The 14,348-nt window shown below is 39.1% G+C and overlaps 1 protein-coding gene across 4 annotated transcripts in view; it reads right to left on the bottom strand.

The window, feature by feature from the left end:
- Positions 1–14,348, bottom strand: part of psd3l (pleckstrin and Sec7 domain containing 3, like) — a 194,619-nt gene that overhangs the window by 19,752 nt on the left and 160,519 nt on the right. For all 4 annotated transcript variants that reach the window (XM_022681270.2, XM_022681271.2, XM_022681272.2 and 1 more), the window contains one exon: positions 12,901–12,971. In XM_022681270.2, coding sequence (XP_022536991.2) covers positions 12,901–12,971 — 71 coding nt within the window. The remainder of the gene's footprint in view (positions 1–12,900; positions 12,972–14,348) is intronic.

Raw genomic sequence — 14,348 nt, 5'->3', positions numbered from 1 at the left:
ACACACTTGGGCTACTTTTACACAGCAGGTAAAAAGTGTCCTAAATACTTTATAATTTGTGTTGCAGTAGGTTGAATAAACCATACCTGGGACCACAGAACTGTTCAGTGGGAGGGTTTAAAGACTGAGGGATCAGTCTATTGGCTCGCCGGGCTGATAAACATTCCTTTAGCGATTTGGAACAAACACAAACACAGTCCCTGATGTGCTAAAACAGCAGTAGCAATGTTGGACAAGACTAGAAGTACTATGAGACAAGGCTGAAAGTTGTATAAAAAAATAAAGATAGTAAGCTTCCTGTTTCGCAAGATAGCATGTGGGGAAACAGGCCAGATACATCCCACTCCTGTTGAAGCACTGTGCACTTCCTAGTTCTAAGTAGGTAACAGTAAATAAAAATGTGAAAACACATAACCGATTTAACAAATCTGCTGTTCAATAGTGTGAAACAGTACAGAATGACCTTAGGAACCATTTAGCCCAGCAGTGAAAAAGGGATCAATGATAATGGTGAAGATTTAAACTGAAACTTCGTGTGAAGCACTGCTCTTTTGCACATACAGCTCTGGAAAAAAAATAAGAGAGCACTATGATGAGTTTCTTTGATTTTACCAAATCGAAAACCTCTGAAAAATAATCAAGAGAAAGATGGATGATCACAAGCCATCAAACCAAGCTGAACTGATTGATCTTTTGCACCAGAAGTTAAGACAAAGTTATCCAAAATCAGTGTGTAAGACTGGTGGAGGAGAACATGTCAAGATGCATGAAAACTGTGATTAAAAACCAGGGTTATTCCACCAAATATTAGTTTCTGAAACTATTTTTATTTGAGATTTGGGAGAAATGTTGTCTGTAGTTTATAGAAAAAAACAACACTGTTCATTTTCCTAAAATATATACCTATAAATAGCAAAATCAGAGTAACTGATTCAGAAACTGAACTGGTCTCTTAATTTTTTCCAAAACTGTATGCATTAGTTGAGGAGCGTGAAATGTTCAGAAGTATTCTGGAAATAGGTCACATTAAAAAAATAATGCAATCAGATCAGGGTAATGTAGCCATATATCCTTCCAGAACAGTACCAGCTGTTCTAAAACTATATTTCAAAAACACACACCAGCTAATTCATTCAGAAATACCACTGAGATGCTGTGATAGGATCTCACCACTATAAGCTAATCCTTCTTCAATCAGACACACCTCACAGAACAACCCTGACTTTCAGACGTCTTTGCAGCACTCATGAGTCTGACTAACTCCCCACCCAGCCCACCACAGCACGAAAGAGAAAAACAACAGCAGCAGAAGCAAAGCAGACCAAAAAAAAACTCAAATAAAATGAAAAAAAATGGAAGCAGACAGTATAAACACTGGAGTAAAAAACATAGAAAAAGAGGATCAGTAAAATAACCTCCTTTCTACCTTTCTAAGCAGTATGAGTGATTGGAATAGCAGGAATGTGCTGCCTTGCCTGTAGGCAGGGAGGCGATTAGATTAGCAAGTTAATCAGGGTGTGACTTCATCTATTATCAGTTAGGATGGGAAGAGTCGACAAAAGGCCTCAATTTGTCATCCAATATATTTTTTTTCTGGATGATTTCTTGCTCAGAAGCAAAACTGTTGGAAAATAACAGAGAGCCAATACAATTATATTAAAGCATTCAGACAAAGTGAACATACATAATCTATAAAAACAGTGATAATCCATCAAATACTAATGAGCACATCACAGCTGTAATTATTCCAACTGTGTTAATAATCGCTCAAAATGCACTCATTCAATTACTCATTTAGATAACAAACGTTTGTGTATTTTTCTTTGCTGAAAAGATGTTCAAGTATTACAAAGGTATTTTACTGTAGAACAGTGTTTTAATAGAATGCTGGCAATACAACCGATCTTATATATATGTCAAAAATCATTAGGCATGGGACTTGTATCGTGTTCCATGACCATTTGAAGCCCATGGAAGTTAAAGAATGCTGCACTGACCCTCAGGATATGCATGTGATGCCAGAGTCGTTTGTTTGTTCACTTCTAGTCAGATGCCATTGGTCACGATCTCTACCATCCACTGCCCTGTCTACTGTGGGCGGTACTGACTATATGACATATTCGTGTCACTACAGTGCAATCTATGCTTACAGAAGAGCTTTACCCACCCAAATAAACAGTTTTCAGGAGAGAAATCTGTGTAGATTAACATTCAGAACTCATCTCCTTTAAATAACATTTATTTTATTTTTTGAATTACAGTTTACTTAGGCGCTTTTCCCAGTTTTACCATTAGAAGGAAAAAATGGAAACCCACTTGTTTCTTACTATTGTCCTTACTAAATGCGCCTCATAATCTGGCTCGGCCTTTTGTATGAAAATAAACCAGAAAATAGACAATTCACATCAGTTTCAAAGACCCCAAAGTGTAACCCTGTAAGACGGCACAAGATTCACTGAACTAAATGGTTAATCAAATAGTTTCTGCATCAGATTTATTAACTAAATAATAAACCCAGGCCTCAATGGGTTAATAATAAGTCCACATGTCCACATGGCAGTCTAAAGCTGAGCTGATGTCACTGAATGATATAACTTTCCAGCTATTCTAACACATGGCACAGGCCAGGGTAAATAATTGAGTGGGAGGTGTTCAGAGCGCTTGTGGCTGTGCTGAGAACTGTAAACTAGGCCAGCGTGGAGCAGTGGAGGCTGGGTTAATATGAATTCACTGCTGCTGCTGCTGTGGCTGGTCGCGCTAACAGATGTGCAGAGAATGGCAAACAGTATTGACTCGGCGTTGGGAGTCAATCTGTCAGGTGTGATGTCAAGGTTATCATTTATCATTTCTCATTGCGGGCCTGGAACTCCTCTCAGGAAAAGTTCAGCCGTGCTCAAAAGCCTGCAGCTTTGATGGACTTCACAGGCTGTGCTATTGCTGAAGCTACACGCCTCAGAGAAAGCCAGTCTCTGTAGCTTCAAAAGCACTGCAGAAAGAGCAAGAAATGGAAAAAATATAATATATGTAAATGTTTACATGAAAAAAAATCTAAAATTCCAAAAAATACTGCAATCACTCTAATAATGAAGTGTTTACCCTAGCCATCACTGAGCCATCTGTATTCAAACAGGCTACCATATTTTTTTTAGTGCAATCATGAAATCAGTGCTTGTTCTGTGGGGAGACTTTTTTCTTTGGTAGTTTATCTCAGCGCTATAACTCAAACTGTGCTTACTCCACATCCTCTGAGCAGCAGCATATTTATCATTCTAATTTTCAATCCACAACACAAACAAATTAAATACATGTTTAGACAAAGCAGATACTGTCCCCAACAGCATATAAACCACCTTGTTTGCCTAATTTAAACAGAGACAAAATTACACTTATGTTATTAGTTGTTTTTCATCTGCCAGCATTGATTTTATACAAATGCAGCAGTTGGTAAAAATATACACCAGCAAACTCTGAAAATTAATACAAATTTAGGGGGGCACCATTGAAAGATCACTGAGTCCCAGAAAGCAAAATTCACCTCACTCTATCTAAATGGGTGGTATGCGGGATGACCCTCCTTCTCCCCAATCACTGGCTAGCATTTTTGTTTCAGTTTTAAAGTAATAAAGTTGAAAGAAAGTAAAAAAAAAAAAAAAAAAAAAGAAAGCAACTGTTTAAAGCATATTTTGACCTGATCCAGACCAGAAAATATATTTTTTGAGATTGCAGGCAGAGACGGAGTACAAATACTCGACATCTAGCATGTCTAAAATCAACTAATAATGTTCGTTAGATGGCTGGGTAATAACCAATTAGAAGGGTCTCAAGCGCTGCCACCGTAATCTGAAGATCACTGCTTTGAATATAATACTGTACTGGAAGCAGGCAGTAGATGTGCTAAACCCTGCAGATTCACTTCACTTCTGAAAGATGTTGTACTGTCTCCATGCAGTATAAGGTCATTGAAATATCCAATAGCTGACAAAACAGAACTGGCAGTTAGTGTTCTCCTGCAAGCGTAATCAGCTCTCTAGTGACGTTGCCTTAGTGCTAGAACACAAGTGGACGGATTGCAGATTCCTTAATGTTATTCAAAGGAACCACGTGCAAGCCTTTACTGCCCTCAGCACTGGAAGTGACGTGAGAATGGAGAGTGCTAGCTACTGGGTAGGAATTGGATTATTATAAAATGACTCAAATTTAAGAAAAGTTTGGAGGAAAAAAAATTCTTAACAGTTAAAGAAATAAATGGCATAGCTGCTTGTGCGCTATATGATCCTGTAATAGAACCTAGGGTTGTATTCATCCTGTTCCAACACAATTTCAATCAATCAATCAATCAATCAAACAGACACATAAACAAACCTCTAACTGAATAACTTTTAGTATTAAGTCTGCGAAGAAGGTCACAATACCACACAGAGCGGAAGAGAGAGCGTGAGTCACAGTCTAAAAGATTAGATATAACACATTTGAAAGACTTGACACATAATCCTCAAAGGCACCCAGTAAGGCAGTGCCGAGGACAGACGCAGATGACTGACAGAATAAGTGAATCTGCGGCGTGTTCTGATAAGTGCGAGTCAAGACTGCGACCCGGCCGCCTCCGCAGAAAGTCACAAGGTCCGTTTGGTATTAAAATTCAGAACGATCCTTCACTTTTCCTGCTCGGCTGATGAGCCACTAAGACTAATTTAGCATGATTGCTACTCCTCCGTTAATGTAACAGGCACGACGTTCCAATGACTGACACCGCCACCCAAAGCTACGGCTGGCACTGAAATCAGCCCCAAGTCCAGACGTAGGCACGAACACTGCCTGTTTCCTAGCAATGCCTGCCACACGACACCACAGCTCTGGAGCTGATAAGAACAGAAATGAGGAAAGGAAGAAAAGGACAAAATATATTTATATATATGTATAACAAAAAAAAAAAAACATACAGTAGTGCTGGGAGGTTATTTATTATTATTATTATTAATAAATGTAATTAATAAACTTCTTGTCAATATGATTTTCTATACATGATAATATACATTTGAAATCTGACAGATAAATATTTTGCATTTTTTCTTTAAAAAAATACAAGCAGTTTATTCCTGCAGCTTGCGTCATAAAAGCTGCTCATAAGGTTAATGTTTTTTATACTAGTGTTTTTTTTTTAATCAGTTTTATACAAGTTTTATTTAGCTTTCACATGTTGATTTTTTACTTGAATGAAAAATGTACCAATAATTGCAAAAAAAAAAAAAAAAAAAATATATATATATATATATATATATACAGTTGTGGTCAAAAGTTTACATACACTTGTAAAAAAACATAATGTTATGGCTGTCTTGAGTTTTCAATAAGTTCTACAACTCTTATTTTTCTGTGATAGAGTGATCGGAACACATACATGTTTGTCACAAAAAACAGTCATAAAATTTGGTTCTTTCATAAATTTATTATGGGTCTGCTGAAAATGTCACCAAATCTGCTGGGTCAAAAATATACATACAGCAACAAAATTTGTCAATTTTGGTGATGTAGCGAGTTGTGTCAATCAAATTAGCTTCATGTCATGGCCTCTTCACTTCTTGTAAGTGATTCTGATTGACTACAGCTGTTGACTTCTCATGAGCCCATTTAAATAGGGCTCATTTGACCCAGTGATTAGACTCAGCTACAAAAGCTACAATGGGAAAGTCAAAGGAACTCAGTGTGGATCTGAAAAAGCGAATTATTGACTTGAACAAGTCAGGGAAGTCACTTGGAGCCATTTCAAAGCAGCTACAGGTCCCAAGAGCAACTGTGCAGACAATTATACGCAAGTATAAAGTGCATGGAACAGTTGTGTCACTGCCACGATCAGGAAGAAAACGCAAGCTATCACATGCTGCCGAGAGGAGATTGGTCAGGATGGTCAAGAGTCAACCAAGAATCACCAAGAAGCAGGTCTGCAAGGATTTGGAAGCTGATGGAACACAGGTGTCAGTCTCCACAGTCAAGCGTGTTTTACATCGCCATGGACTGAGAGGCTGCCGTGCAAGAAAGAAGCCCTTGCTCCAGAAAAGGCACCTTAAGACTCGGCTGAAGTTTGCTGCTGATCACATGGACAAAGATAAAACCTTCTGGAGGAAAGTTCTCTGGTCAGACGAAAAAAAAATTGAGCTGTTTGGCCACAACACCCAGCAATATGTTTGGAGGAGAAAAGGTGAGGCCTTTAATCCCAGGAACACCATGCCTACTGTCAAGCATGGTGGTGGTAGTATTATGCTCTGGGGATGTTTTGCTGCCAGTGGAACTGGTTCTTTGCAGAAAGTAAATGGGATAATGAAGAAGGAGGATTACCTCCAAATTCTGCAGGAAAACTTAAAACCATCAGCCCGAAGGTTGGGTCTTGGGCGCAGTTGGGTGTTCCAACAAGACAATGACCCAAAACACACATCAAAAGTGGTAAAGGTTTTAGAATGGCCTTCCCAAAGTCCTGACTTAAACCCCATTGAGAACATGTGGACAGTGCTAAAGAAACGGGTTCATGCAAGAAAACCATCACATTTAGCTGAACTGCACCAATTCTGTCAAGAAGAGTGGTCAAACATTCGACCTGAAGCTTGCCAGGAGCTTGTGGATGGCTACCAAAAGCGCCTAGTTGCCGTGAAAATGGCCAAGGGACATGTAACCAAATACTAATGTTGCTGTATGTATATTTTTGACCCAGCAGATTTGGTGACATTTTCAGCAGACCCATAATAAATTTATGAAAGAACCAAATTTTATGACTGTTTTTTGTGACAAACATGTATGTGTTCCGATCACTCTATCACAGAAAAATAAGAGTTGTAGAACTTATTGAAAACTCAAGACAGCCATAACATTATGTTTTTTTACAAGTGTATGTAAACTTTTGACCACAACTGTATATATACTATAATTAGCATATTTGATACCTCTAAATGGTGCTGTCTGTTACTATTTTGGCACAAAAAAAAATAATAAAAGAAAATAATAAAATGTTTTTTTTTTTTTATAAATGTTATGTAGCAATTAAAAAAATCCTAAATCTATTTAAAGACTATTGTGATTCATTTATTTCCTAACACACAGTAAGAAGAATAAATAATGCAGGCATCTGTTTTTGATTGAAAAAATACTCTGGTAAACAGTTCCATCTACTTAAATGCTTGCAAATCTTTTAATTGCTTTTAAAATCTCTCATTCTTTTTTAATATTAGTTTTTTTACTGGTATTTAAGCAATTTACTCTAAGATTTTTATTAAATAGTAAAAAACAAGACTAAACTCTGCCCTTTTCTCTTCAGGCAAAATAATGACAAATACTAGCATTTCTGCACACAACTGCAAATCTGCATTTTACATCAAAAGAGCCATGAACGGATTGCTAGGAAACAGGCAGCGTCAGTCTGCGTGCCTGCACGTCTACTGGCACTGATTTTAATACCAAACACAGCCTTTCAAAGCACTCTCAGGTAACGGATGAGCCTGAGGCAGGGAGAATGATTTCAACAGTAGCATTTAGTGTTTACTACAAAAAAAAATATAAGAAAAGAAAAAAAAAATACATTTACATCTTAGTTCACATCTTATTCAGAGTGTCATACATTTCAATCACGGCAGGAGAATGCAGTATTATGATTCTTGCCCAAGGAGTTTTATTTGTGCTGGCTGGCTGCAGTACAATGTAAAGCTTTGACCATTTCCATATATTTCAATGACAAAACAGTGTCTAACAGTCTCTGCTAATACTGACACATTTTCTATTTTCCCTTAGAAGTCAATTTTTAAAAAGTTATTTTGCCAGGGTTGCATTTCAGAATTGAGTGATTGACAACCTTGGCTTGTCATGTGCAGAACTTGCATCAAATACTTAATGTTCACTGTATGGAGTTACAGTAGAACTTGGAACATGTTCTGTACTTTTACGCTTTCTGGACAGACTGGGTATCTGGGGGGGAATACATTTACCTTGATTAAGCACTGAAAACTCAATGAAGTTCAATGAAAGTCTAAGACACGTCTGGTCTGAGGTATAGGGGTGGGTCTACTAATAAGTAGGCGAGCCTGGTTCCGTCTCTGGTCTTTACTATACAGATTCAGACACAGACACAACAATGGTGGACAATTCTGTCTTCATTCCTATAGAACACAAAAGAATAGAACTATCTGTGCAGTGTGAAGCTGCTTAAACACAGAACTCATTTCCAAACACAGTGTTTTCAATGGGACGCGCAGAGCAGATGTACATGTTGTAAATCAGGGGTGTCCAAACTTTTTTTTGTTGGGGGCCAGAAGGAGAAATATATTTGAAGGCAGGGGCCAAAGACTCTATAATAAAACAAATAATGAAATATACCACTTTAAATAATACTTTTTCCTGATTACTTTCATTTACCGTATTTTTCGGACTATAAGGCGCACCGTATTATAAGGCGCACGATGAGTGAATGGTCTATTTTTAGTGTTAGTCCATACACAAGGCGCACTGGATTATAAGGCGCACTAAATGAAACTTTATTTATATCAGTAACAATAACTCTGAGCAATAAATCCTTCACAATATCTGTGAAAAATAACAACATCTCTGAGCAATAAATCAACAAGCACAGCAAGTAACTTACGTATTACTCCGCGACGCTCCTGACAACGGTAGCCGCAACGCTCCGACAGACCATAATATTATGTTGAAGCACAGCAAGTACGTATTACTCCGCGAGGCTCCTGACAACGGTAGCCGCAACGCTCCGACAGACCATAATATTATGTTGAAGCACAGCAAGTACGTATTACTCCACGACGCTCCTGACAACGGTAGCCGCAACGCTCCGACAGACCATAATATTATGTTGAAGCACAGCAAGTACGTATTACTCCGCGAGGCTCCTGACAACGGTAGCCGCAACGCTCCGACAGACCATAATATTATGTTGAAGCACAGCAAGTACGTATTACTCCGCGAGGCTCCTGACAACGGTAGCCGCAACGCTCCGACAGACCATAATACTACTTGAAGCACAGCAAGTACCGCATTACTCCGCGAGGCTTCTGACTATAATAGCGTGTTGTGCCGAATTCGGTGAATAAAACGGTTTTAAAACAGAGATAAAGATTGGATAAGTTTCATTTCTGGATGAAGTGATTTCCAGCGCTGTTTGGATATAACTGTGGATTACAGGAGACTGGATTGATGGATTCTCTTTAGTCTGGACGCGTTTTGAAGGTAGGACCTGTGGCTGAGCGCGGGTGTGTGTTCGGGGGGTGGCGGCAGTGACCGGAGGTTAACCCCGGACAAAAGGAGAGCCTTTTATTACTGGAAACATGCGCTCTGACGCAGCTCTAATTCATGAAACATACATCCTACAGTAAAAGCACAGTTCTGGAATCCGGAGAGCCAGACGGTTCGAATGGTGTATGACATGACCGCATTCGATGAAATATGGACGAACGATAAACGCAAATATGAGAGTTATGAATTATTAAAATCATAACCAAGGCATATTTCGCCCTAAATGTTTATTTTCTGAAAGGATATTCCGCTAAATAGGCTAAATAGCTCAAAAGCAGAGATTCTAAGCTTTAAAATGGTATATTGGATGTCTATATTGAACCTGTAACTGTTCATAACTATTCAGAAACACAGCCAGTTATGAAATATTAAATATTTCTGGCCCGCCGGTGGGCCAGCGCGTGTTAAGAGGTTAACTTTACTTAGAAGTGGGCGCTAAAAAGAAACGGTTTGTGCTATTACCCCAGAACGGGTGGAAAGGAAAGTTTACCGGCACCTTGTTCTGGCCACGGAGCTACAGTGGAAACTAGCTACCTTGAGCCACAGCCGAGAGGCAGTACGGCAGTCAAAAGTAACCGCGCGCTAGCCCAAGAGGGGGATCTTTTTCTGGCGTGGGTGAGGAATTCTGCACAACAGAGCGCCGTGTACCACATAAAAATCGAGGTCAGTAAACACAAGCAAAATCCATACACAAGGCGCACTGCATTATAAGGCGCAATGACGATTTTTGGGAAAAAATAAGTATTTTAAGTGCGCCTTATAGCCCGAAAAATACGGTACACATCATTTTACTTGACTTACTATCTTTATCTATCTTTGACAGTGTTGTGTAAACTAAGATTTTTCAAATTGATGTTTCATTTCATGATGTCTCTTAATAATAAACTCCGGCAACTTTTAGACTCTTTGGCCTGTTTTTCTGCGCTTCAACTGAACACTCTCAGCTTTTAGACTCTTTGGCCCGTTTTTCTGCGCTACAACTGCGCACCCTCTCTGCTTTTAGACTCTTTGGCCCGTTTTTTTGTGCGCTAAAACTGAGCACCCTCTCTGCTTTTAGACTCTTTGGTCCGTTTTTCTGCGCTAAAACTGCGCAACCTCTCCGCTTTTAGACTCTTTGGTCCGTTTTTCTGCGCTAAAACTGCGCACCTCTCCGCATTTAGACTCTTTGGTCCGTTTTTTTCTGCGCTAAAACTGCGCACCCTCTCCGCTTTTAGACTCTTTGGCCCGTTTTTTCTGCACTAAAACTGAGCACCCTCTCTGCTTTTAGACTGTTTGGCCCGTTTTTTCCTGCGCTAAAACTGCGCACCCTCTCCGCTTTTAGACTCTTTTGCCCTGTTTTTCTGCGCTAGAAATGCGCACCCTTTCCGCTTTTAGACTCTTTGGCCCGTTTTTTCTGCACTAAAACTGAGCACCCTCTTTGCTTTTAGACTGTTTGGCCCCTTTTTTTCTGCGCTAAAACTGCGCACCCTCTCTGCTTTTAGACTCTTTTGCCCTGTTTTTCTGCGCTAGAAATGCGCACCCTCTCCGCTTTTAGACTCTTTGGCCCGTTTCTGACACCTAGCGTTCAAACTTTGAATCTCACATTATAAAAACCTGCTTAACAGCGGGCCAACTTTCATTCTATTTCTAAAATACCTCACGGGCCGCTCCAAAAAGGAAACGGGCCGCAAATGGCCCACGGGCCGTAGTTTGGACACCCCTGTTTTAAATAGAGTCATGCGGCTGCGAGCAGTGAATGCAGCACACATGGCTTGTGTAGACAGCACGGAGCAGAGACAGCATTTGTTCATAGCTGTGGTAATTATCGATATCTAGCTAATATATCAGATTAGACTGTACCTAATCAGAGTTCCAGAGTTCCTTTTAACTGGACCAAATAGTCTATAGTGTGTTGGTGTGAAATTGTGTGAAAAGTGTTGGGTAACTTAAATACCATGGACTTGAAACTTGAATCGACAGCATGCAAACCTTGTTTTTAAACTTTAAAAAGTTTACAGTGCATTGTTTCTAGTGCATGGTTAACCAATGCATTTGGAAATCTAACATAAATCAATGCATATGCTGTAAATATATCTGCCTATTCAGTTTACCTATTCAGTTGTAAACTTTTTGAATGAGCCATAATATAGCAGAGACAGTCAGAATTTACACACAACCTTCTTAAACCCCTTAGACAAAAGCTGTAGGCATACAAATGTAAAACTGTAAAAATGATTTACTAGTGTTTTTAGTCCTTAATCCCAAACAAATGCTCTCGGTGGACCTTACGAAGAGAGGGAACAGGCAAACAGGCAAAGAATATGCTGGCAAAAAGCCTAACCACAGCAACAGCCGTTATTCCAAAGCATGTCACTTTCTGCATTCCATTAAACGGCTACCGCCTCAAACACAGAGATACTTCAACAATCAATGCAAAAAAAACCCCACACAACCTCATCTCACCTCATCAGCTGCTGGAACAGTTCAATTTTCAACTAATGGTTCCTGCGCTCGTGTTCATATCTTTCACACGTGACTGACTGCTCCCTGTTTATTGTAAAGTTTTATTTTTTTTTTGCTTGCATCGAAAGCCGAGCCTTGTTCTGTAGATGTTAATGAGCATATTAAATTTGTAATGGAAAGCAAGCATCAACGTCTACTATTCTGAAAACATTAATAATTCAACATGAAGCATGTTGACTGTTCCACATGTTGATGTGCATGAAAATGAATGACGTAGACGGCGCTGCGGAGGCCATATTTAACAGCGGTTCCACAGCACTGCGCGAGGAGTGACACCAGAGACACCGGCTTCCACAGAGTGACTGATTATCAGCTCCACGCACCACCACCACAATCAAAATCCTTAATGTCGACTACATTAATCATTTATAGAGAAGGTCAAGGCAACATAAAAAAAAGACGAAAAGAAGGTCAATTACATAAATAAAACAAATGAGTCCACTAGCATATTCATAGATCATTAACGATAGAGCCAGGCATCATTATAATACAGCAATATCGATATTGATATAATAACTCTGACCTGTTTTCCATTCCAGTGGCTTTTCCACATGAACACGGTTCAGAATGGAAGGCTTACACTGAACAACAGAGTTTAGCACAGTTGTTAGCATTGGCTAGCTGGGCACTTTAATTCCCATGATAGCCATATTGGATGACACCAGCAGTGATCTGGATAAACCCCATGCATGTCAGCATGCTAACACTGTAGTAGTGATGCAGGACAAAGAAAATAGGTAGGGAGCTAGCTAACGCTGCAGAAGTTCCATAGAAGTCCATATTTGGGATGCTAACGCTGTGGTAGAGATGTGGGCTGAGGGCTAAAAGTCTAAATATATATTTAAAAAAAAAAAAAAACTTCTCCAATTTGCATATAGTTAGTGTACTCCGTTTCATCATGCTAACCTGCTAACTATTCGAAATCAGTTTAAGAATGTGAGAATAGGTACCTAAAATCACAGCAAATGACCCAATGTTTCATAATTATTGAGACACTGCCCACTTCCTGTTCCTAATTTAGCAACAAAAAAAATGGAAAAAGAAACCATTACCAGTCTAACCAATGTAACGCCAGTTTGGAACATGAGATAACAACAGAAATGGGGACTGTACCTTCTGTAAATAGAGGATCATGCCCTTCAGAACAGCATAAAATGTCTTCCAGCCTCTTTTTCCTCTTGGAGCTAGAACAGATAAGAAAAGGGTATTTACAAATCTGCAATTTTTACATTATATGTAAAGTACAGTGAAGAGGTTTACATTATTTAAAACATAGAACATTAGAACAGATGCAAACAACAAAAAGTAACAAGAATTTCTTAACTTGAAGAGAATACAGCACATGGACAAAAGTATTGGGACACATGAGTCACTCATTGTTTTCACTGTACGAAACTAAAGGTATTAAAAGGATCTGTGTTGTTTTTGGTTTAGCACTACTAACTGCAGCTTAGCAGGGTCGTCACTGCTAATTATACAGTATAGTTTGATAGGTATAGTTTGACAAATAATAAGTGTATATACAGCTCTGGGAAAAAAACATATACAAATGATGAGTTCCTTTGATTTTACCAAATTGAAAACCTCTAAAATATAAATCAAGAGGAAGATGGATGATCACAAGCCATCAAACCAAGCTGAACTACTTGAATTTTTGTTATCCAAAAGCAGTGTGTAAGACTGGTGGAGGAGAACATGCCAAGATACATAAAACTGTGATTAAAAACTAGGGTTATTTCACCAAACATTGATTCCTTAACTTTTTTATGAACATGAACTTGTGTTCTTTGCATTATTAAAGGTCTGAAAGCTCTGCATCTTTTTGATATTTTAGCCATTTCTCATTTTCTGCAAATAAATGCTATAAATGACAATATTTATATATTTTATATTTTTTTTGTAATGTGAGAGAAATGTTCTCAGTAGTTTATAGAATACAAAAACAACAATGTTCATTTTACTCTTAACCTATAAAAAGCAAAATCAGAGAAACTGATTCAGAAACTGACGTGGTCTCTTATTTTTTTTCCAGAGCTGTATATATTTCTAAATATAGTAACTGAGTTTAACTAAGCAGACGTGGCAGCCCTGTAATGTAATAATAAATTCAAACACATTTCACCTTTTTATTTTGTGCATAATACTTAATCTGTCTTGCAGTAAGTGCCTCAATGCATCAACTTTACAGGCCTGCTATAGGAGCTCTGGGAGTCGTCCAAACCCTTCTGCTCTCATTTGCCTTCCAGCTCTGCGTTTCAGAAGCTCTTTGTCTTTCCTGGTTCCTCTGTTCTGAGAAGCGTGTCTCCTCTTGGTTAGACGCTCTGGTGCGGACGCTGGCCTGCATACTTGCATCATATGACTGTCCGGGTCGGACCGGAGCGCAGGGATGGAACAGATAAGCCCTGCTGTTTTTAACTCTACTATAATAAAGGTCCACGAGCCCCAGGGGTGGCGTTAACCTCGCTGGCACTGTCAGTATTACAGGCATGGTCTGAGACTGGTAGACAAGCCTGTACCTGGGCTGGCGCCACAAACCTCAGTAAAACCCAGTCTCAGTAATC

The sequence above is a fragment of the Astyanax mexicanus genome, chromosome 20 (assembly GCF_023375975.1).
Source record: "Astyanax mexicanus isolate ESR-SI-001 chromosome 20, AstMex3_surface, whole genome shotgun sequence".
NCBI lineage: Eukaryota > Metazoa > Chordata > Actinopteri > Characiformes > Acestrorhamphidae > Astyanax > Astyanax mexicanus.
Note: the sequence above shows the minus strand (reverse complement) of the source record. Positions and strands in the feature narration are given on the sequence as shown.